The sequence below is a fragment of the Zootoca vivipara genome, chromosome Z2, assembly GCF_965207765.1.
Source record: "Zootoca vivipara chromosome Z2, rZooViv2.hap1.1, whole genome shotgun sequence".
Classification (NCBI taxonomy): Eukaryota; Metazoa; Chordata; class Lepidosauria; order Squamata; family Lacertidae; genus Zootoca; species Zootoca vivipara.
This window is the reverse complement of record NC_142585.1, coordinates 4,096,731-4,121,559: the sequence shown is the minus strand read 5'-3', so window position 1 is coordinate 4,121,559 and position 24,829 is coordinate 4,096,731. Positions and strand designations below refer to the sequence as shown.

General features: G+C 46.5%; 1 protein-coding gene across 1 annotated transcript in view; it reads left to right on the top strand.

Moving 5' to 3' along the window:
• GPC3 (glypican 3) overlaps positions 1-24,829 on the top strand; it is a 196,185-nt gene that overhangs the window by 104,670 nt on the left and 66,686 nt on the right. The window contains exon 4 of the mRNA XM_088665404.1: positions 20,071-20,204. Coding sequence (XP_088521530.1) covers positions 20,071-20,204 — 134 coding nt within the window. The remainder of the gene's footprint in view (positions 1-20,070; positions 20,205-24,829) is intronic.

The following is a 24,829-nucleotide window of genomic DNA, read 5'->3' as shown; positions in this document are numbered from 1 at the left end:
CCGTGGTCTCTCTGGAGGCAGAGTCCAAGGGTACCTCCCCCTGCTGCCATCACACTCTTCTGCCTCTAGAGTGTTAACCCTTTCCTGGGTGCCGCACTCTCTGCTGACCAGAAGAACATTATGGTAAATCCAACTTGCTAATCAAGATCAGTAGCTGCAAACTTTGATACAGTGGTACCTCAAGTTAAGAACTTAATTCGTTCCGGAGGTCCGTTCTTAACCTGAAACTGTTCTTAACCTGAGGTACCACTTTAGGTATCACCTCCCGCTGCCGCTGCATGATTTCTGTTCTCACCCTGAAGCAGAGTTCTTAACCCGAGGTACTGTTTCTGGGTTAGCGGAGTCTGTAACCTGAGGTCCCACTGTAGTTCCATTGCCCTTCAGCTTGCAGGAAGCAGCATTCCTCTGAATGCCAGTTTCTGGGGTTCAAAGGTGGGAAAAGTGTCTCTGCTGCCCTCAGGTCCTGCTTGTGGGCTTGTCCACAATGAGAACCGGATCCTGTGCTAGGTGGCCTCAGTGGCGTAGCATGGGGGGGGGCCGGCCGGCCGCACCGGGCACAATATCTGGGGCGCGCGCTCGCGCTCGCAGCTCTCTGCCCCTGCCTGGCTCACTCACTCTCTCTCATTGCAGTGCTGGCAGGGCCCCCCAATGTTTTTGGCCTCGCCCCTCGCTTCTTCCTGGTGGGGCAGAGGCAAGGGGCAGGCCAGAGAGCTGCTGACGCCCCCGCCATTCCGCCTCCGCCTGAGTAGGAAGAAGACAAAGCGTGTGGCAAGCCAATCCATAGCGCGCTTTGTCTTCTTCCTACTCGGGAGGAGGCGGAGCGGCGAGGGGCGTCAGCGGAGATGCCCCTCGCCGCTCCGCCTGAGTAGGAAGAAGCACACGTCGCGCTATGGAGTGGGTTGCCGGCGGCTGTGCTCCAGCGCCCGGATCCGAGGCACCTGGCAACCCGCTCCGTAGCGTGACATGTGCGTCGTGACGCGTGCGTCAAGACACGTGACACATGCGTGCGATGGACACCCCGCCCCCTTTGGGGGTGCCTTCTGGATTGCCGCCCCGGGCAGCCAGAAGGCTAACAACGCCGCTGGGTGGCCTTTTGGCCTGATCCAGTGGGCTCCCCCCCACACACTTACTTTTTTAAAGTACTAGAATTGAACCACTTAATAGATTTTCTGCCGCCACCCCCTGCCCGCTCTGTGTGTCTAATTCTGTATTACTGCCACACCACTTAACCCAATGCTGGCATCTGTTGTGGTCGTGGCCATGATGTCAGTAGCGTGTTTTTCAGGAGAGAGTGTTAAAACTGCTGTGACAAAGACTGTGTTATTCTAAGCATTTATCTTTTGATGCTTTGACATGTTTTGACAATGAATTATTGAAAGCTCTTGCATTATTGAACTGTCTGCTGGGCACAGGGTGTGTTTCCTTCTCCTGTGGCATGTGAGGTCATGTCAGAAGGACTTAAATTTTAAAAGTTGCTTTTACATAACTTTGTCCGATTCACTGCCTTTCAAATCAAATCAAATCAAAAATTTTATTGCATTAGCCGGTTGGCCATAGCACATAACACATAAAACATTAAAAAATCCTAGCGGTAACCTACCGCTATTATACAGAGCGTGTATCGAAAGCACTTACAAAACATCGGATATAAAAACATGCGATATAAAACAGAATTTGGTAAAAACTAGGATGAATCATGTGTGTTTTGTCCATTGGAGAATGTTTAGTGAAATCTGCGTCTAGAGAGAATTAGCCAGTCGAAAGAGCTCAGAGTTTCAGGGCCTGCAAGATATAAATGGCCACTCCGTGGGTAACCCTGGGGTTAGCGTCCACCAATAGAAATTTCATGCAGTCGTCTTCCAAGGCGATAAGCGAAGGAATTAGTTTGAGGAGCCTCGGTCTTATTGCGTCGTATAGGGGGCAGTGAAAAAAAATGGATAAAATCCTCCATCTTTCCCTTGTTGAATGGGCAGAGTCGGAGATCGGGGGGGGGGGAGTGTTGGAAAATATACCCTGTAAAAATGCTGTGGGAATGGAATGGAAGCGGGTGTCACGGTCCGGTCGGCGGGCGTCAGGACCAGAGGCAAGATGGTGGTGTAGAAGCAGGAACAGGTGCAGGGCTGAGGAGCAAGGCAGAGGCGAAGGTCTGGGAGTCAAGGAGCAAGACGTCGGCAAGGCGAAGGTCCAAGGAGCAAGGCGAAGGCTCAAGGAACAAGAAGCAAGGCGAAGGTACAAGGGTCGAGGATCAAGACGTTGGCAAGGCAAGGGTCCAAGGAGCAAGAATCAAGACTTCGGCAAGGCAAGGGTCCATGGAGCAAGGATCAAGACGTCGGCAAGGCAAGGGTCCACGGAGCAAGAATCAAGACGTCGGCAAGGCAAGGGTCCACGGAGCAAGAATCAAGACGTCGGCAAGGCAAGGGTCCACGGAGCAAGAATCAAGATGTCGGCAAGGCAAGGGTCCACGGAGCAAGGATCAAGACGTCGGCAAGGCAAGGGTCCACGGAGCAAGGATCAAGGCGTCGGCAAGGTGAGGGTCCAAGGAGCAAGGATCAAGGTGTCGGCAAGGCGAGGGTCCAAGGAGCAAGGATCGAGGTGTCGGCAAGGCGAGGGTCCACAGAGCAAGGATCAAGGTGTCGGCAAGGCAAGGGTCCACGGAGCAAGGATCAAGACGTCGGCAAGGCAAGGGTCCACGGAGCAAGGATCAAGAGGCCAGATGCAACCAGGCAGGGATAGCGTTGCTGTGGCAAAAAGCTGAAGGGAAATGCTGGGCTTTTATCCCTCCCAGCTCCTGCCACCAGGTGCAGTGAGATCTCAAGTGGCCTCACCTGGGTGACTACTCCTTGCCTCTCCAGCACAAGCTGAGGTCTCCACCTGTGTGGTCACGCCTTGCTTCCCCAGCACAAGCTGAGGCAGGCCCCAGTCCTGCAAAGCACTACAGGCCCCAGAGCCTGACTCCTGCCCATACTCCTGACAGTGGGCAAGTGTGAAGGCCCTTCTTTGTGAATGGTTCATCAGGTCGCTCAAATAGTGAGCCATAGTTCTTACTGCCTTCACGCAATGATACCACGTGGATAGGTTGGCCGCATTAGATAGGGCCAGGTCCAGCGCTTCGTCCCTATCTAGAATCCATTTATGGATTTTATCATTGTCCCAAGCGATCAGAGCGGAGAAAGCTTGGGAGGGAATAACGTTCACAGATGGCCTCCATGCCTTTTGACCAAATGCGGCTGCCAGTAAAGGCTAGAAAGGCTTGTTTGGCAAGAAGCGAGTTGGGGGCTTCTGCAAGAGATTTATAATAAGTGATTATCCTGATGTGAGTGAACTCTTGCCACGATAGATGGCAGGCCCAGTTCCATTCTTAATTGGGCCGGGATGGTCCCGTTGGGGAGACCCAAGATCTTTCTTACCAGGAGGTTTTGCAGGGTCTCCAGGCATTGGAGTGCTTTCAAATTCCACCCCCATATTTCCACCCCGTATAGCAACATTGGAGGGATTTTGCTGATATAGACCTTTCTTAATGGCACCACCAGCTGACCTCCTTTGGCATAGAAATTTTTTACCAGGGCCTCCATGGTTCGGTGGCCGGCCAAAATGATCGTGTTTAGGTGAGCTGACCATGATAGCCTATGATGGAAAGTAATGCCCAAGTATTTAAATACTGGGCATTGTTCTATGGTGTTGTCCTCGAGAGTCCACACAGGACTCGGTTTACGCGTGCCAAAGGGTATGATTTTGGTTTTGGAATAATTGATTTTCAAGGAGTTTTCCTCACAAAATTGCATAAGCCCTTTCAACATGTTATTAAGTCCTAGCTTTGTTAACGAGAGGACTGCCATATCATCAGCATAGAGTAAAATGGGGACTTTAGCCTGATTAAAAGATGGGGCAGGTTGGTTAAGGGCTTTTATAACTGGTACAATATCGTTTATATAAAAATTGAACAAACAGGGAGCCAAAAGGCAGCCTTGTTTGACACCTCTGGTTAAAGGAAAGGGGCGGGATAGAGCGCTGTGTGATCCAAATTTCACTCTGGCCGATATGTCCGAATGAATTTCCATTAGCAGGCATAAGAGCCTTTTGTCTATAGTACGGTAGAATCATAGAGTTGGAAGAGACCACAAGGGCCATCCAGTCCAACCCCCTGCCAAGCAGGAAACACCATCAAAGCATTCTTGACATGCTTAAAGACCTCCAAAGAAGGAGACTCCACCACACTCCTTGGTAGCAAATTCCACTGCCGAACAGCTCTTACTGTCAGGAAGTTCTTCCTAATGTTTACGTGGAATCTTCTTTCTTGTAGTTTGAATCCATTGTTCCGTGTCCGCTTCTCTGGAGCAGCAGAAAACAATCTTCCTCCCTCCTCCATATGACATCCTTTCATATATTTGAACATGGCTATCATATCACCCCTTAACCTTCTCTTCTCCAGGCTAAACATACCCAGCTCCCTAAGCCGTTCCTCATAAGGCATCATTTCCAGGCCTTTGACCATTTTGGTTGCCCTCTTCTGGACACGTTCCAGCTTGTCAGTATCCTTCTTGAACTGTGGTGCCCAGAACTGGACACAGTACTCCAGGTGAGGTCTGACCAGAGCAGAATACAGTGGTACTATTTCTTCCCTAGATCTAGATGCTATACTCCTATTGATGCAGCCCATACAATGCTTCATTGTATGTCCACAAGTTCTAGCATTATGCATGAGAAAAGCTTCCCTTCATCCACATCCTTAGAATCATGCATAATACTGTATTATGCACCCCATCATGTACCCTCTTGCTTGCCTTTTCTCTGTTTCCTCTCAATTATTTCTCAACCATTTTGAGCTCTGCAAAATATCCTTTTTGAGGGAGACTGTCCTGATTGGACTGCATCAGTTACAAGGACCCCCAATTTTCTATGTTCTGCATTAAACACTGAGATCTCATGATTTGGCACCACTGGTGGTTCCTGACACCCCTGAGTTTCAACTGACCTTTGTCAGACCCTGCCCTGTGGAACTCATTGCCAACAGAAGTCCAGCAAGAGTCAGGCTGCTTTTTTTAATGGCATCTCCTAAAAAATGTACTCTTCAGACAGGCCTTTTGAACGTTGTTTTTTTTAAATCCAGCTACATATTTATTTGTTTCATAAAATTTATATATCACTTGATTAGTAGAACCAAAGAAACCTTAAAACAGTTTATAAAAGAATGAAGCAATGAATTATTAGTAAAAACAACTATTTAAAATATTCAAAGAAGAATTAAAATCATCCGTAAGCTAAAAACCAGAATGAAACACACATAAACATTCTACATGTCTGAACAAGCTTGCAAAAAAATGTTTTTAGCAGGTACTGAAAAGCATACAGTGAAGGTTCTGCCACACTAAAAGATTGAAAACCAGCTCGTTTGATTGACAAATTGTAGGTGTTTCTTTTCCCTCAAATGTTTTTGTTGCAGTATTGTATTTTCATGTTGTATATTGCCTTGTTACTTGTCTTCGGAAGTACAGTTTATACATATTAGAAATTAAATAAAACAACCAAAAGATTCTGTAATAATTGGCTGCTACTTCAAAGGCGCTAGGGACCCAGGTGGCGCTGTGGGCTAAACCACTGAGCCTAGGGCTTGCTGATCAGAAGGTCGGCGGTTCGAATCCCTGTGACAGGGTGAGCTCCCGTTGCTCGGTCCCAGCTCCTGCTAACCTAGCAGTTCGAAAGCACATCAAAATGCAAGTAGATAAATTGGAACCGCTATAGCGGGAAGGTAAACGGTGTTTCCATGTGCTGCTCTGGTTTGCCAGAAGCGGCTTTGTCATGCTGGCCACATGACCTGGAAGCTGTACGCTGGCTCCCTCGGCCAATAATGCGAGATGAGTGCGCAACCCCAGAATCGGTCACAACTGGACCTAACGGTCAGGGGTCCCTTTACCTTTACCTTACTTCAAAGGCAGTGCCGGCTATGTTGTTGCAGGAGGGGGCAGGGGAGGTTAAGCCCGAGTTTATTAGCTGCCAAAATTTCTTATCATCTCGGCGTCTAGTAGCAGCGTCCAATTCGGTCCATTGTTCTTTGGCAAAGAGTAGCTTCTTGAGTTTAAGCAACTGTTTGTAATGTGTGCGGGATTGAGCAACCGCCTTGATTTTACTTTGTGTGGGGTCTGATTTCAAATCAGCCTGGAGGAGTCGGAGCTTCCTTCTAAATTGCTTGCATTCTTGGTCAAACCAGGAAGCATTCCAGGGGATGTTGGGCATACGGGGCGGTTTAGTGAGAACCGGGAAGAGGGAAGAGGTGATTTGGTGAAACAATGAGAAGGAAAGGTGAGCCTCATTTATTCTTATGAGTTGGTCTTTCAAATCCAGAATTACTGGGGAGGTTAAGTGGGCCTTAAGGGCATGCTCTAGATGGAGGTCCCATTTCTTTCTTCTTGGCGCCAGAGGCAAAAACTCCTGCTGATTGAATTGGGGAAAGGAGCTCGAGTGCTGGATTCGGATTGTTATGGCAATTGGGAGGTGGTCACCAGCCTATTGAAGATATCAAAGCTATGCACCTATAAAGGTGAAGAAACCCTCAGACCGGTCTTGGGAGTGCCGTGTAGGCTGTATAGACCATGGTTGATTGCAACTTCAATTAAAGAAATGCCTTCCCTATTCACGTAGGACTTGTCGTAGGACTTCCATGAGATAATGGTTTGTGAGATTGCTGTGAATAAGTTTATATCTGGGCCAATTCTAGCATTGAAGTCTCTGCATCTGGAAAAGCTACCGCAGACTCAACTCAACTACTTATGATTCTGGTATTCTGCTCTCAGGCTTCCACTCTTCCAGCTGGCCTGTTTAAGTGATTTGGGCCACTAGTCCAGGCAAGGTGTCCCTTTTTCTGGTGTTTTTAAAGAAGCGTTAGCATGAATTTTCTTACTTTTCCCATAAGTCCCCCAACCCAAGGTAGGAAGAAGTGGGGGAGGAGCATGATTCCTCTTTATGAAAAAATGTGTATAATGATGACAGGCGTGCAACAATAAGAGGGTGATTTGAGGTGGGGGCAGTGAGAAGTTTATTCACGTTGGTCTTAATCAGTATTCGCTGGGGAGAAGAGCCTTTGCAGAAAGCGATGCAATCCATTGAGAATCCTGGCAGATTTAAGTCTGCAATAAAAGCCCTGGGGAAATTAAGAAGACAAAACATTAACCACAGACTAAACATTAACATATATTAGCATTTTTATTACACCTGTAGAAATGTTAAATGGAGCTGGTTACTACTATTAAAAAACTTCATGCTCTACACCCCATCATTCCAATGTATGTTTTAAACATTTCCCTTAAAAAAAGAGGGGGAAATTTAATTAAACTGACTTTTATAGCAGTAAGTGCTTAATGGAGTTGAGGGTCACCTTATGGTAACTTTAACTGGAAGAAAGGCACTTACAGTATTTGCACTGCAGAGCATTCCGCTAACAGGTTGCTGCAGGAAGGGGGGGGAGCTGCAAAGGGTGGAGAAGTTGAGGGAAAGGCTAAACTTTATGATAAATATTTTTAAAGCTGCAAACACAATAGTAAGGGATTGACATTAATTAAAACTAAGCAGGAATAAACTTACAGTTAAAGGTAAAGGGACCCCTGACCATTAGGTCCAGTCGTGACCAACTCTGGGGTTGCGGCACTCATCTCGCATTATTGGCCGAGGGGGCCGGCGTACAGCTTCCAGGTCATGTGGCCAGCATGACAAAGCTGCTTCTGGCAAACCAGAGCAGCACATGGAAACGCCGTTTACCTTCCCGCTGGAGCGGTACCTATTTATCTACTTGCATTTTGAGGTGCTTTCGAACTGCTAGGTTGGCAGGAGCTGGGACCAAGCAATAGGAGCTCACCCCGTCACAGGGATTCAAACCGCCAACCTTCTGATCAGCAAGCCCTAGGCTCAGTGGTTTAACCACAGCGCCACCTGGGTCCCCAAACTTACAGTTAGGGACAGGCAAATCTTCCAGTTCCGGTTTCCCTGTTTTTCATTTTTATAATAATAATATTAACAATGATAATAATAATAATTTATTATTTATACCCCGCCCATCTGGCTGGGTTTCCCCAGCCACTCTGGGCGGCTTCCAACAGAAATATTAAAATATACACTACTTTCTTAAAGATTAAAAGCTTCCCTAAACAGGGCTGCTTTCAGATGTCCTCTAAAAGTCTGGTAGTTGTTTTTCTTTTTGACATCTAGTGCCACTACCGAGAAGGCCCTCTGCCTGGTTCCCTGTAACTTGGCTTCTCGCAGCGAGGGAACCGCCAGAAGGCCCTCGGCGCTGGACCGCAGAGCGATTCTTAAATCATTAAATACAATTTAAATTCCATTCTTAAATCAAGTTCTTCACCATTCTGCAGAAATTTGCAATGCTTAAAAAGAAAAGAAAAAGAAAATACCACACAAGGGCCAGTGTCATAGCTAGGCGGTGGGGGCGGTGGGTTTTTTTTGCCCCGGGTGAACCCAGGCAGGACACTGAAATAGTCCTTGAGATATTTCTCAGCTGATACAAACAGGATGATGGAAGACTCAGTGGTCAGGCTCCTCTTCCTTGTTTGAAGGTCTTTCAAGATGATAGTCTCATTTTAATTGTAATTTGTATCTTATGTTCTTATTTTAAACAATTGTGTGTTCTACACTCTCATGCCTCTATTATTTGTATTTGTTTTTGCAGTTGGTTGTCTTGAAATATTTTCAAAGTTGTAATGTGAATTTCTCCTCATAAACACACTTTTGTGTGTATTTTAAGCTAATGTGCCCATTTTTTCAAGCTGTTTTCCCTAATAAAATGTAATTAGTGAAATTGGTGGGGCAAATTGACCTTCTTTGGTGGTTGCCAGAACACAGTAGGGCTTATTTAGCAATTTCCTTGCCTGTGACTTGGTAGCAGGAATGGGGGGGGGGAGATGGCATGTTGAGGAGAAGAATTACAGAGAGAGTTGGATAAAAGGAAGGAAGGAAGGAAGGAAGAAATGATTGCAGGGAAACTGAAAAAGCAAAAGCTGCTGTGGAGTGGAAGCTGTTTCATAAAGGATGGTTTCAGGTGCCGAGGAGCTTGTTGCTAGCCAGCTGAGATCTTAACTAGTAATAAAAATAATAAATAATAATATTTTTTTATTTATACCCCGCCCTACCCAGCCAAGGCTAACACCAAATATAAAACTAGTTAAAATACAATTCAACAACAAGAATAAATACAATTAAAATTAAAAATTAAAAATTAGAAAATAAAAATGCAGCCTCATACAAAAGGGAAAAAGAAAGGGAAAATGGGGGAGGGGATCAAGTTGGTTCCAGGCCGAAGGCCAGGCAGAACAACTTTGTCTTACAGGTCCTGCGGAAAGAAATCAGGTCCCGCAGGGCCCTGGTCTCAGGAGACAAAGCGTTCCACCAGATGTTGAGAAGGTCCTGGTTCTAGTTGAGGCTTTAAAGGTCAAAACCAGCACCTTAAATCTGACCCTGTACTCACTTCCGGGAATCAATGCAGCTGGAAAAGCATTGGGCGAATATGCTCCCATGGCAGGGACTCCGTGAGGAGCCTCGCTGCAGCATTCTACGCCCGCTCGAGTTTCTGGGACAGCTTCAAGGGCAGCCCCGCGTAGAGCGAATTACAGTAGTCCAGCCTGGAGGTGACTGTCGCATGGGTCACTGTGGTCAGGTCGGGGCAGGAAAGGTAATAGAAATGTCTTGGCAGCAGAACAGCTGCCTGTGTAAACAGTGCTGCAGATGATACAGTGGTGGCAGAGGAGTGTTGCGACAAACCCAGGACGTTGCCACCAATTAAATGCGACAATCCCGGCGTTGTCACTAAAACTTTTTTTATGCTTTCTCTCTTTTTTTTAATTTTAAAAAACAAATTTATTACTCAATTTAAAATATGACATAGAGCAAAAGTATATATGGCAACAGTATAACACAAATACATCAGATCTTATAAATCATGACCATTGCCTATATCTATGCGAATCTATGCGGGGGAGGAAACCCTTCCCCCTTCCCCCCTCCCACCCCCTCCCTTCTTTCTTTCCAACCATTTCCTAACCCTCTTCCCTCCCTCCCTCCTGTTACCCTCTTTCCATATTGTACAGTATATATAGCATTTATATATAACAACTTCAAAACAAGAAGAGAGAGAGAGAGTCCAATAGAAATCCTTAGAACTAAAAATGTTGACTCCTTCCTGCCATTTTCTAATGTATTTTTAAACTTATGCGAACGTACTAAACCCAGTATATTTCTCTATTACACATATATATAAATACACATATATTTCTCTATTACACATATCTAATACGTTCATTTTTCTTCATGCATCAAAAACCAGGTGGCGCTGTGGTTAAACCACTGAGCCTAGGGCTTGCTGATCAGAAGGTCGGCGGTTCGAATGCCTGTGACGGGGTGAGCTCCCGTTGCTTGGTCCCAGCTCCTGCCAACCTAGCAGTTCGAAAGCACGTAAAAAATGCAAGTAGATAAATAGGAACCGCTACAGCGGGAAGGTAAATGGTGTTTCCATGTGCTGCTCTGGTTTGCCAGAAGTGGCTTTGTCATGCTGGCCACATGACCTGGAAGCTATACGCCGGCTCCCTCGGCCAATAATGCGAGATGAGCGTGCAACCCCAGAGTCGGTCACGACTGGACCTAATGGTCAGGGGTCCCTTTACCTTTAATACGTTCATTTTTCTTCATGCATCAAAAACCGTATATATAAATTTTATTTTTCTTTCCCCCCTTCTTTTTGTTTAATCAATTATTACCAAATCCAGTGCACCTTTAGTATATTTTTGAACGTATAGTTTATATTTTATCCAATTTTCTGAGAAGTTTTTTGACCCCTTATAGAAAATATATAAAAATATATAAAAACGCATCAAGCACCTGCTGGAGGTGTGGGGCAAGCAAGGGTGACCTTTTCCATATGTGGTGGACTTGCCAAAAAATCAAAACATTCTGGAACCAAATCTATGAGGAAATCAAGAAAATGTTAGGAACAACCTTTGTTAAGAAGCCAGAAGCGTTCATTCTAAGCATCGTTGGAAACGAGATTCCAACTGCAATGAAAGAACTATTCCTATACGCAACCGCAGCAGCTAGGCTATTGATAGCGGAAAGCTGGAAGGAGACCGAAGCCCCCACTTTGATGGATTGGCAGAGTAAATTACAGGAACTGGCAGAAATGGCCCTATTAACTAATAACCTGAAAGGCGTTGTCACTAAAACTTTCAATGATCCCACTTAATATGTGCGGATCCCACCAATGCGATGTGCCTCCCTTTCTATACCACTAGCAGAGTGTTGAAGCAAACTGGTTATTTCACAAACCACCCACCTATCCTTCTTGCGCCCAAATAAACTGCCTCTTTAGGTTTGGGGTCTGCTAGTGATCAAAGTGCAGTTCCAGTTCTCCCAATAACGTGGCTCTGTATCCCTTTTAACTCCCGGCAAGTGTATCAGGAACCACCTTGTGCTCACAGTCAGGATTCCCTTCTACCTAAGGTTCACCCCAGCAGCCTGTTGCTACTTTGTGGCACCTTCTTCCTGGCACTTGTCTTCCCTGGGCTTGACCTTGAGGTTTTAAACTATTTTCCTGCTCCTCAGATTTAGTCTAACCTCCTCACTTTAGTCTAACCTTTTCACCACCCTCTTGAGTTAGGATACTTCACTGGAATAACTAGGCACATCCGTTTTTAAAGTAACATTTAAGAAAGCTTTATTAATCTAGAGGACATGTAAAATGTGTAATGGTTTCATGCGTATAAGCTCTTAGATCATGTATTTAGTTACAGATAACATTGGCTGAATAATATAGTTCTAATACTAGTAAACTTTTCCAAAAACACTCTAATATCTCCTACTACTATCCACATGCTCCCGCTCCCCAAAACCCCTCTCAACTCTATCCACTCTCACCACTCTATCCACTGAAATAACTGCCCCCCATTCCTTTTTAAACTCATGGCAGTCCCGCCCCTCAGGAATGGAATGCGTCACTCAACAAGGAGGTTGGGTTTAACACTTTCCACCCTGGGGTTTTACCGCAAGCCAGCCCTGTCCGTTACAAGTGTCTATGTGTGTGTTGCTGATTTAGTTACTGAACTGCACAGTGAGGCTGCTAATGGGGTGGGACGGTTTCCTTTTAACCGCAGAGCATGCAGCTGGCTAAGGGCAGAGGAAAGGCACATGCTACATAATTTGCTACATGGTGGGGCTGCTCAGGTACAGTTCTCCAGCAAACCAGGATCAGATCATGCTTTTGAGGTCTTGGCAAGTCAAGTTCACATTCAGCAGCAAAGGATGCTTTGCTTCTACTTGCTGTTACAAACTTCTGATTGCCGCACATGGAGAGTGTGGGTCTTACCTTCCAAGTCCCGGACTGCAGAATCCGGGACCGGCAGCCGTGTGACACCGGAAGTTGCGTCAATGTAACTTCCAGTGTCGCTTTGCCCTTCTATGGGCACCAAAAATGGCCGCCGCCGGCTTCGAAAGTTGCTTGTACACATGTCAGGAAGTGCGTCGACGCAACTTCTGGTGTCGCTCCGCCCATCTATGGGCACCAAAAATGGCCGCCGCCGACACCGGAAGTCGCGTCTATGCACTTCCGGACATGCGTAGGTGCGACTTTTGAAGCCAGCGGCGGCCATTTTTGGTGCCCATAGAAGGGCAAATTGGAAAGAAAAAAAAATGGCTGCCGGCAGGAGAAAATAACAGAGAAAAACGGGAGACGAAGTGATACGGGGGACCACCGGGAAAAGATAAGTAAAAACGGGGGGTTCCCGGGGGAAACGGGGTACTTGGCAGCTATGGTGTGCGTGGGAGGTAGCACTTGAGCCTGATGCTTGAAAAAAATGGTATGTGTAACACTAAACTATGGTCCAGTCAAAAAATAATAATAAAAAAATCCTTTTCAATTTATTAAGCCAAGGTTATGTGAGCCTTTCACCCTTGCTGCCTGTTCTCTCATTCTTTATTGGCTTGCTGAAGTTCAACACTTCCTGGGTGCAGTTGGCCATGGTTTCTCATTGCGTCCAAACCAGGAAACTAGGTTTGCCAGGATCTTACACCATAGTTTGAAGTCTAGTCTAGCATCATTGTTTCCTGTGCCAACCAGATTCCTCCAGGGAGTCCACAAGCAAGACACTGAGCTCTCCTTGTCACTCCCAGGTGTATTCTGCCTCTGAACATGTGGAGGCTCCATTCAGCTGTCACGATCATTAGCCATGGATAGATCTCTCTCCTCCTCGGTGGAACTCTAACGTGACCAGCCATGTTTTGGAGCCATCTATGCCAGATACTGTCGCCACAGCTTGTGGCAGCGCATTCCATAAATTACGCATGTTACATAGAGTACTTTCTCATGACAGCTCTGAACCTCCTGCCCACTGATTTCGCTGGGTGACCCTGAGTTCCATTATTTAACACACACACAAAGAAATCATCTTCCACTCTCCCCTACATCACACATAATTTTAGGCGGTTGATGGCCTAACCTTAATTGTTGCCCTTTTTTCCTTTGTAAACTAATAAGAAACAAAATAAGCTTCTCTTTGGGGGAAAAATGGGGGCTCCAGCCTCTGAAGGAAGGCCGCCAATGAGGTTTTAGCAAGCGTTTCAGTGCGCTGCTTGTTTGTATGTCTCTTTCCCTTGAGCTCAGCAACCTAGAAAAAGGTTCAGATGTATAGAGACTGTTGATTGATAGCATTGACATCTCCCTTTAACATCAATTCACTGCAGTGCTTCTCAGGAACAGCTGGACACAGCCAGCTGGCTGGGCCAAGAACATAAAAATTCAACAACGCCATTCACTATCTGTAAAAACAACAACAACCCTGCTCTTGTGGATGAATGAACCATCAGAGTTTGGGTGCAGCCAGTGGCATGCCGTGATTTAAGTCCCCGGAGCCTAACAGGTGGTTGCACACAACATGCTGTGGACAGCATTAATACAGGAGAGGTTGTGCACCTCGCAAGACAAGCTCTGTCAGTTGGGGTTGTTTATGGCAAATAGAGCCCTCCCTGCCCAGTGCCCCTGCTCTTTCTGACTGACTTGGGCTGTCAAATACTTAAACTGATGTGCTGCTTTAAAGTAAAGGTAATGGGACCCCTGACCATTAGGTCCAGTCGTGACCGACTCTGGGGTTGCGGCGCTCATCTCGCGTTATTGGCCAAGGGAGCCAGCATACAGCTTCTGGGTCATGTGGCCAGCATGACAAAGCCGCTTCTGGCAAACCAGAGCAGCACACGGAAACGCCGTTTACCTTCCCGCTGTAGCGGTTCCTATTTATCTACTTGCATTTGACGTGCTTTTGAACTGCTAGGTTGGCAGGAGCTGGTACCGAGCAACGGGAGCTCACCCTGTCGTGGGGATCCGACGGGTTTATTCCACCCATAATGGTTGAAATCCAAGGATACATTTAATGTTGCAAAATATTGGACCTACGTGTCACGGATCAGCCTGTTCCCCATGATTGGCCATGCACAGAGGGCCTGGGAGAGGGTGTCTATGAAGCCAGGGGGTGCAGGGGCACCACGGAGGAGGAGGAGGAAACTGACACTGATGGTGAGGATCACCGTTTGATGCTCTCCTTGAAGGATCGCTGGCAACAGAGAAAGGTACTGTGTTCCGGTGTACTGAGACCCGAAAAGAGGATCTCTAGGTCACGTGCAGCGCTTAAATAGTGGTCCCTCTAATTCTTTGACTGGCATGCCCATAGCCCAATTGCTCCCCGTTAGAGGGACCACCAATAGGGTGGTGTGGCTGCTCCAGTTGTCCCCGCCCCAACACCTAGGCCTGATGGCCGGGTCCCACCGCAACGCGTGTCCTCTCTTGCAGGGAGGACCCGATTTAACATTACACTAGAAAAAGAAGTGTCAATTAGGAGAGTACTTTCCATCTTTTTAAGTACAGCATCTTAAACAATTTAAGATCAATGGGGCATAGACAGGTTTGGGGAAACGTAAGACCTGTCTATAGGGCAAAATCCTAGGGGAAACATAACAAAATAAAGATTTAGGTTATTCACGTTCACACAGTTAATGTCATGTCTAGCTTGACCCAATTTTTGTTTCTTTTTATCATTTTTACCCTGCATTCTTTCTCAAAAGGTTTACTCAAGGTGGCTTCCATCCTTCAACAGATGCCAAGCACCCCTACAGAAACCTGATATATGTATAGCTCAGGTAGAACACAATTTCCGGTCCCTTTAAAACAAAGCCTTCAACAGGTAGGATCTGTCCATAATAGTAGTGCCTAGACCCACTGGGAGAGAGAGTTATAGCTCCTTCCCCCTAGAATTATAGTATTGTAGAGTTGGAAGGGACCCTGTTGAGGATCATCTAGTCCAACCCTCTGCAATGCAGGAATATGCAGCTGTCCCATCCTTTTACATTTGCTGTCAGCCCTCATTTGCCATCCTCCTGCTGTGTAAATTTACATCTCTCTCTCTCTCTCTCTCTCTCTCTCTCTCTCTCTCTCACACACACACACACACACACACACACACACACACACACAGGTTGCCTCGGATGCTAGTCCTACTCAGAGTAGACTCACTGAAATGAATTAAAAATCCAAACATTAATTTCAAAGGGTCTGCCCTAAGTAGGATTTGGCTGGATGTAGCCTGGCAAATAGAAGAGGAAGAAATGGAGGCAGTGAGAGATTTTACTTTCTTGGGCTCCTTGATCACTGCAGATGGTGACAGCAGTCACAAAATTAAAAGACGCCTGCTTCTTGGGAGAAAAGCAATGACAAACCTAGACAGCATCTTAAAAAGCAGAGACATCACCTTGCCGACAAAGGTCCGTATAGTTAAAGCTATGGTTTTCCCAGTAGTGATGTATGGAAGTGAGAGCTGGACCATAAAGAAGGCTGATCGCCGAAGAATTGATGCTTTTGAATTATGGTGCTGGAGGAGACTCTTGAGAGTCCCATGGACTGCAAGAAGATCATAGAATCATAGAGTTGGAAGAGACCACAAGGGCCATCCAGTCCAACCCCCTGCCAAGCAGGAAACACCATCAAAGCATTCCTGACAGATCAAACCTATCCATTCTTAAGGAAATCAGCCCCTTAAGGAAGGACAGATCCTGAAGCTGAGGCTCCAATACTTTGGCCACCTCATGAGAAGAGAAGACTCCCTGGAAAAGACCCTGATGTTGGGAAAGATTGAGGGCACAAGGAGAAGGGGACAACAGAGGATGAGATGGTTGGACAGTGTTCTCGAAGCTACCAACATGAGTCTGACCAAACTGTGGGAGGCAGTGGAATACAGGAGTGCCTGGTGTACTCTGGTCCATGGGGACACGAAGAGTCGGACACGACTAAACAACAACAACAAAGCCTCTTATTATGACTGAAGTATCTTACCCAATAAAATCTGCACGAACCAGTTTATCTGAGTGCATTATTCTCAGGGGGGGACTCATTTATTTATAATTGTTTAATCATATGGGACTAAACTGTGTTATGTTGTAAGGACCTTTTATTAAATCTTAGAATTGTAAAGTTGGAAGGGCCCCAAGGGTCATCTAGTCCAACCCACTGCAATGCCTGGAACCTGGCATTGGGCTGCAAGAATGTACTGTAACTATCACATTTTCAAAATGTCTGATAGCCAAGTTCCACTACTTTTCACAGGCTGGGAGTAGCGGCTCCCTCAGATTGTACCCACTTTGAATTAGACTTGAAAAGAAAGTTTGTGTTGTGGATATGCTACTTCCATAGTTTACTTGACGTGGTTCAGACTGACCAATGCATTGTTTTCAGTGACAGTCTGTAGCAGTTGAAGCTGTGAAATGTGCTAGGGGCAAGCATTTTGGTGGTGTGAATTCTACTGATGTTAACAATATTATCTGGCCAGTAGTATGCAAAATCTCTTAACTGGGATTCGAAGCATACAGTATGTGCTAATGAGATGAAAGCAAACTAACCGTGGCTCCAATTGAAAAAATGTTTGATATAGCTACTGTACATTGACTTTTAGTGACTTTTTGTGGGTTGATTCATTTTCCACAATGAACTCTGGGGAACCTTTCCTTAAAAAGGTCAACAACTCTGGGAAAGGGGCGCCCGAGGGATCTTTGCACCACGGTGCTAGATATGCTTAAGACGGCCCTGGGGTGGGTGGCTCCAGCTAGAGAACCCCCAAGGGCGGCCCCAGAACAGGAAGGCTCGGAGCCAGGGAGATGGTGGTGGGACACGGAAGACAGGTCAGAGGATGAAGCGGGGGCAGAATGGTTGGATGCTGAACAAGCAAGAAGCTTGAGTGAGAGAGAGGAAGATGAGGCAGAAAGCACTCTAGGACAGGCAGAAAGTAGAACAAGCAGCTAAGGGACAGAGGCTGCAGCAGCTTCACAAGGAGCCTGGTCCTAATGGATCCAGCTGCCCTCCTCCCTTGTCTCCATGGGCCGGGAGGACCTTGCATCTAGGAGAACAAAGAGCACCTGCCAAGTCTCCCGCTGAAAAATGCGGGATCAGCAGCAGTGCGGCACCGGAAGTTGCCTAGAAGCAACTTCCGGGGCTGCTCTTCCCATGTGTGGGCATCGGAAATAGGGCAGAGCGGCACCGGAAGTCGCTTCTACGCATGCCTGGCAGCCATCTTAGTGGTGGCCGCATGGCGGTGGCCATCTTGGTGACTAAGATGGCCGCCAGGCATGCGTAGAAGCGACTTCTGGTGCCACTCTGCCCTATTTCCAATGCCCACACATGGGCAGAGCGGCACCCAAAATGGAGGCTCCCCGGCAGGTAGGAAATCCGGGGGATTTCCGGGATTTTTCTCCATTCAGGACAACAGTGGGAAATGGATTTAAATCCGGGGGTTTCCCGCGAAAAATGGGATACTTGGCAGCTAAGACAGGGGGCCTCTCCCTGATGGAGTTCAAGGTAAAAACATCTGGTTCAGGAGATGTAGAGGGAAGTGGGAGGCACAGATCATCAGTTCTGGCAACTGCTTTACTAGGAGACAGTATTGTCTATGGCAGGGGGTCCCAACAAAATTTTCTCGAGGACCCCTCATCAAGCCGCTATTGTGACAAGGACCCCCATTAATTCCTAATCCTAAATCTAATTCCTAATTCCTAATCTAATTTTTCCAGTAAGCTTAACACTGATCTTGGAAGGGTTAGGTTCAAGGGACGCCAACGATTTAGGTTCAATGGACACTGACAAGATCGGTTCGAGAGTCACTGACTTACTTGCTTGAACATCAAATGCATTATCTTCCTCTTCATCTGTAGGCCTTTGTCGTTTTAACGAACCACTTTTTAACCAACGGTCCATTTTTAACTACGCAAACTGTAGCTTCCGCGAAAAACAATGCTTTGTTTACAAACACTACTGTTTTGCAAAGAGGCAGCGCGCGCCAGGGAGGAGGGAGGGGAATGGAGAAGACAGGGTACCTGCACAGTAGCGCACAAATGAAGCTGACGCGCGCAAAGCATCTTGGGGAGGTGAGCGTTAGTAGAATGTGCGCGCGCAGGTTCCGGTTTCCGCCTGCAGGAATGGCGGACCTGTTTTCCATCTCTCTGACCTTCGTAAGGAATTTGGCGGTTGCTAGGGGAGTAAATGGCAACCCCCTACCCTCTCCGGGGGTTACGGAGAGGGGCCGCTGGCCCGCGATGCCCCCAGACCCACTCCGACTGTTTTTGGAGTGGGGGGAGCTTGGGCTGAGCACTTACGAGGGCCAGGACTCCCGGACGCTAATCTGCATGGCGGGGATTTCCATGGTTAAAGAAGATAATTAGGCTTAAATCTATGGACATACTTCAGAAGGAGGGGAAGAAGCGCTGTTTACTGCTGAGAAATTTATGCTGCTGAGGGAGAGGAGTCAAAGATTGTACAGCATCTGGAAGAAGGATTGATGGGGACGGAGCGATAAGGGAAGTGAGTTTTTATTTTTTTTCTTCATATTGTTGCCTCGTACCTTCCCGGACGCGATGTCCTGGCTTGTTTGGAGTGAAAGAGAAGCAAAAGACTGTGTGAGTTGAACTTTATAACTGTTGTTACTGAGCATATTTTTTAAAGATGTGGAGTTGCCGATGAGAAAAGCCCCCCCCCCAGTCGGACGGAAGGAGTTCTGGACGCGTTCGGAGGATTTATGAGCTGTGACGCACTTTAAATTGGAGCAGCGACCTGAAGCTAAGTTCAGCTATAGGGCAAGGAGATCCATTAATTTACCAAGAGTTTATGGTTTGATGTTTGGGTCTCCTGCCTGGAAAAGCTGTAAATTCTATAATGATCGTAAATCTTCATGGCTATGAGAGGAAACGAAAGTGATTTGAGCTTTTTAAGATGGCGCTGCTTCGTGCTGCTTCGACGCAACAGGGAGCTCCATTAAGAAGATTTATGGGGAGGCTGGACTGAATAACTCACACAGGAGAAAGAACATCTGTGAAACTTTGTTTGATATTTATCTCAGCAGCTGGGAAACAATCGGATGAAAGTGGAAAACATCTATGTGACTGTAAGGGGAAGATCTGGATTATTATGAACTTGGAGGACGATTTGAACTTTAGAAAAAAGACGGCAGTGGACAGTTGCGAGGAATTCCCAATTTCTTGAAGCATGGGAACCCAAATAAAAAATTCTTTAGATGATTTGGCATAACATTCGGTTTGATTGATATATATATGTGTATAATTTGAAATATTGAATGTGATATAATTGGTTTTAATTGGAAAATTAATAAAAATATATATATTTTTAAAAAAAGTAGAATGTGCGCGCTGCCTCTTTGCAAAACAGTAGTGTTTGTAAAGCGCCACCTAACGACATACAGCAGAACTACTGCCTCTATCTAATTCTAGTTTTGCGCTAGACTCTGCTCATGCAGGAAGTGGCCAAAACAAAAAATCTGTTATCATACAAAATATATTTAATATATTTTTATTCTAATAGCAACTTGCGGACCCCTCTGGCATAGCATGCAGACCCCTGGGGGTCTGCGGACCACCTCTTGGGAACCGCTGGTCTATGGGTTTTTCTCTATTCTGTTTCCTTGAACAATGAATCAACTTTTCAGCAACTATATCAGGGAGGGAGAGAGGTTCATGGTTCTTCGGTTTTATTATTTTTTTCAGATTGGCAAGCTATGCAGCCCTTCTCAGAAGAGGCATTCCCGGTCTGCTTGGTATCCTGAGGACCTTTTTGTTGAGGAGAAGATGACACGGGTTGCTCCTGTGCAACATGAAGAAACTTTGTCCACTAGAAGGAGGTGAGAAAGCCAATGCCTGTCATCTTCGTAAGATTCCCATTTATTTTCAATATGTACATATTATATTTTTATCCCCACCCCCTTCCTGTAAGAAGCTCTGGACTGTGTGCATAGAATCATAGAATCCTAGAGTTGGAAGAGACGACAAGGGCCATCCAGTCCAACCCCCTGCCAAGCAGGAAACACCATCAAAGCATTCCTGACATATGGCTGTCAAGCCTCCGCTTAAATACCTCCAAAGGAGGAGACTCCACCACACTCCTTGGCAGCAAATGCCACTGTCGAACAGCTCTTACTGTCAGGAAGTTCTTCCTAATGTTGAGGTGGAATCTTCTTTCTTGTAGTTTGAATCCATTGCTCCGTGTCCGCTTCTCTGGAGCAGCAGAAAACAACCGTTCTCCCTCCTCTATATGTCACCCTTTGATATATTTGCACATGGCTATCATATCACCCCTTAACCTTCTCTTTTCCAGGCTAAACATACCCAGCTCCCTAAGCCGTTCCTCATAAGGCATTGTTTCCAGGCCTTTGACCATTTTGGTTGCCCTCTTCTGGACACATTCCAGCTTGTAAGTATCCTTCTTGAACTGTGGTGCCCAGAACTGTACACAGTACTCCAGGTGAGGTCTGACCAGAGCAGAATACAGTTGTACTATTACTTCCCTTGATCTAGATGCTATACTCCTATTGATGCAGCCCAGAATTGCATTGGCTTTTTTTAGCTGCTGCATCACACTGTTGACCAGGGCCGTCTCCCATCCTGTATTTGTGCCTTTCCTCCCCCCCAGTGTAGTACTTTACATTTCTCCCTGTTTCACCAGCTTCTTTACAAGAATATCATGGGGCACCTTGTCAAAGGCCTTGCTGAAATCAAGATAGGCTACATCCACAGCGTTCCCTTCATCTACCAGGTTTGTAATTCTGTAATTTTTCGTTCTTTCAACAAGAAAAAAAATTGTTTCATCATGAGTACAACCAGGTAAACAAGAAAGCACTGGTCCAGTTACAAGTCTTATTTTCTGTGCCTTTAAGGTCCAGCCCACACTGTAACTATCACATGCAAAATCCTGAGATTTACTAACTTTTAACATATCCTGTCCACGTCAAAGGTTGGGTAGCAGGTGGAGGCAGATTGTTCTCGCTTGCATTGATGCGTGAAAGAAAAAGAAGCCAGGCTCCAGCAAAAGCGTCTTATTCTGAGGAGCCTCTTACAAGTCTTCCTTGTCACATAAGTGCTGCAAACAATTTGAGCTAGCAAGGCAAACATACTTGGTACACTTTGACCTGTGAATCTTTGCTGACGAAGAATAGTCGAAACAGGGCCTTGTCCTGATTTTTACTGGAATTTATCTTTATTTGCCTTCAACATTGGGATTGATTCCCATTTAAACTCCGCATCACATCAATAAAACCTTGTGAAGATTTTTTTTTTTGAAATCCATATTCTTTTGGCCTGAGTTCTTGCAATTTATCGTTTATTTCCTTGTCACATAAGGCATTCTAAGCATTGAATAGTAATTTCTTTAGAGTTCCATTGTTGCACTATCACCAAGTGAGCAGCAGACCATTGGAAGCTGACCAGCTCCCTGTGCTGCAGAACTGAATTGATATTAATGTCCAATGACAAAAGTGTTAACACTTGATCCAACTTAATAGATTGCTCTGTAACATTAGAAATGTTCCTCGTCAATGACTTGGATGATGGGCTTGAGGGCATCCTGAGCAAGTTTGCAGACGACACCAAATTGGGAGGGGTGGCTAATACCCCAGAGGACAGGATCACACTTCAAAATGACCTTAACAGATTAGACAACTGGGCCAAAGAAAACAAGATGAATTTTAACAAGGAGAAATGTAAGGTACTACACTTGGGCAAAAAAAATGAAAGGCACAAATACAGGATGGGAGACACCTGGCTTGAGAGCAGTACATGTGAAAAGGACCTAGGAGTCCTGGTAGACCACAGACTTGACATGAGTCAGCAGTGTGATGCAGCAGCTAAAAAAGCCAATGCAATTCTGGGCTGCATCAATAGGAGTATAGCATCTAGATCTAGGGAAGTAATAGTACCACTGTATTCTGCTCTGGTCAGACCTCACCTGGAGTACTGTGTCCAGTTCTGGGCACCTCAGTTCAAGAAGGATACTGACAAGCTGGAAGGTGTCCAGAAGAGGGCAACCAAAATGGTCAAAGGCCTGGAAGCGATGCCTTATGAGGAACGGCTTAGGGAGCTGGGTATGTTTAGCCTGGAGAAGAGAAGGTCAAGGGGTGATATGATAGCCATGTTCAAATATATGAAAGGATGTCATATGGAGGAGGGAGAAAGATTGTTTTCTGCTGCTCCAGAGAAGCGGACACGGAGCAATGGATTCAAACTACAAGAAAGAAGATTCCACCTCAACATTAGGAAGAACTTCCTGACAGTAAGAGCTGTTCGGCAGTGGAATTTGCTACCAAGGAGTGTGGTGGAGTCTCCTTCTTTGGAGGTCTTTAAGCAGAGGCTTGACAGCCACCTGTCAAGAATGCTTTGATGGTGTTTCCTGCTTGGCAGGGGGTTGGACTGGATGGCCCTTGTGGTCTCTTCCAACTCTATGATTCTATGATTCTAGGGGCATGGGAAGAACACCGAGGAGCACAACTAATGATTTTGGGACACTGTAAAGAGAAGTGGCTTCAGTTTCCAGAGAATGGTGTGCAAGTTCCATTACGAACCCTGGAAATTCAAGGAAAACCCAACTGAAGTCACTGCAAAAGAAGACATTGGAGCGAGCCAAATCATTTGCCTATGCACACACACACACAGGAAGCAGTAGGTCCAGCTCAAAGGCAACACATGGAGATCTGTATTGGATTGTCTCAATGCACCCCTAATCAGTATTATTGAATAGTTACCAAATTATTGGATCATCTTAGAAGGTTGTATATCTTCCGCCCACCCCTGGGGCAGATAGCGCATTCCACATGCAGGCTCATTCCCTGGCAGCATCTGCACTGAGATAGATCTGGGTGTTGGGGAAGGGAAGGAGCCTCTTCCCATAACCGGGAGGGCGGCCTCTGCCCAAAAGCAGATCATTCTGGTCTGGATGCACAAATAGCAACATCTGGGATAAGGCAGCAGCTTTATGAGCAGGCTGTGTGTGCCATAACAAATGTGTTGGTCTTCGGGGTGCTCTGGGACGTTGTGTGGGTTCTGCTGCAACAGGGAAACTTAGCTACGTACTTTTTCCGTAGTTGACTTTTGCTATGTGCTTAATGCTGTTTTTCTGCATCCTCTGCCTATTGCAGAAGCCAAAACTGCTGCAATCCTCCAGCAGCACCTAGTGGCAGAGGAAAGCATTACAACGTCATGTTTAAATATTGGTCAAAGCCAGGGGTAGGCAACCTAAGGCCCGTGGGCCGGATGCGGCCCAATCGCCTTCTCAATCCGGCCCACGGTCCGGGAATCAGCGTGTTTTTACATGAGTAGAATATGTCTTTTTATTGAAAATGCACCTCTTGGTTATTTGTGGGGCCTGTCTGGTGTTTTTACATGAGTAGAATGTGTGCTTTTATTTAAAATGCATCTCTGGTTTATTTGTGGGGCATAGGGAAATATAGTCTGGCCCACCACTTGGTCTAAGGGACGGTGGACCGGCCCACAGCTGAAAAAGGTTGCTGACCCCAGGTCAAAGCTGTTGCAGGAGGAATCCCCAAAGCAGGGAAAAAATGGGGGCGGGCTTACGAATTTATTCGACTTACGATCGGATGTGTGCCAGCCCCGCTTGGGATCGGGCCCGCCGGCTCCGCTGCCACCGCCGCTGCGAGGCCGGCCTCCTGCTACCGATCTTCGTGTGACAGGCGGGGGTGGGGGGAAAGCGGAGGAAGGAAGGAGCCTCCGCTTTCCCCCCCACCCCGCCTGTCATACGAAGATCGGCGGGCGCTCCTTACCGGGCTTAGCAAGCCCAGCAAGCAGCGCCAGCCGATCTTCGGCTCTGTGCTGTGTGAGAGGCGGGGGTGGGGGGGGGAAGCGGAGGCTCCTTCCTTCCTCTGCTTTCCCCCCACCCCCGCCTGTCACACGAAGATCGGTAGCAGGAGGCCGGCCTCGCAGCGGCGGTGGCAGCGGAGCCGGCGGGCCCGATCCCAAGCGGGGCTGGCACACATTTGATCGTAAGTCGAATAAATTCGTAAGCCCGCCCCCATTTTTTCCCTTCGTAACTCGAAAAATTTGTATGTCGAGTCATTCGTATGTCGAGGTGCCACTGTATCAGCTAGAGCATCATTGTCACTTGGGTTTGACATTGATTGTCTTCTTTGATTTCCAGCCATTGTTGTTGTTGTTGTGATCCCTTGTTGTTCCTTATATTTCTTTAAAGGCATGCTCTGCTGTATTTCAGCCTTCTGTCAAATTTGCTGTCAAAGTATATTAGCCTTCTATGTTTTGACGAGTCCCTTTTTTCCTCTTTCTTGGGAGCTCCCTTCCCCACCTTTAGCTGCTCATTTTTTCTAGTCCAGCCAGCTCAAAGATCAAAAAGGGAAAGTTTTGCACTAATCAGTTCCTTTCTGTTTCAAACCGCTGGTCAGGGTGTTAGATTGCAGCGCTCCCTCCCGCGTTATCTGATTTTGTAATCCTCTTAGATGTGCTTGCA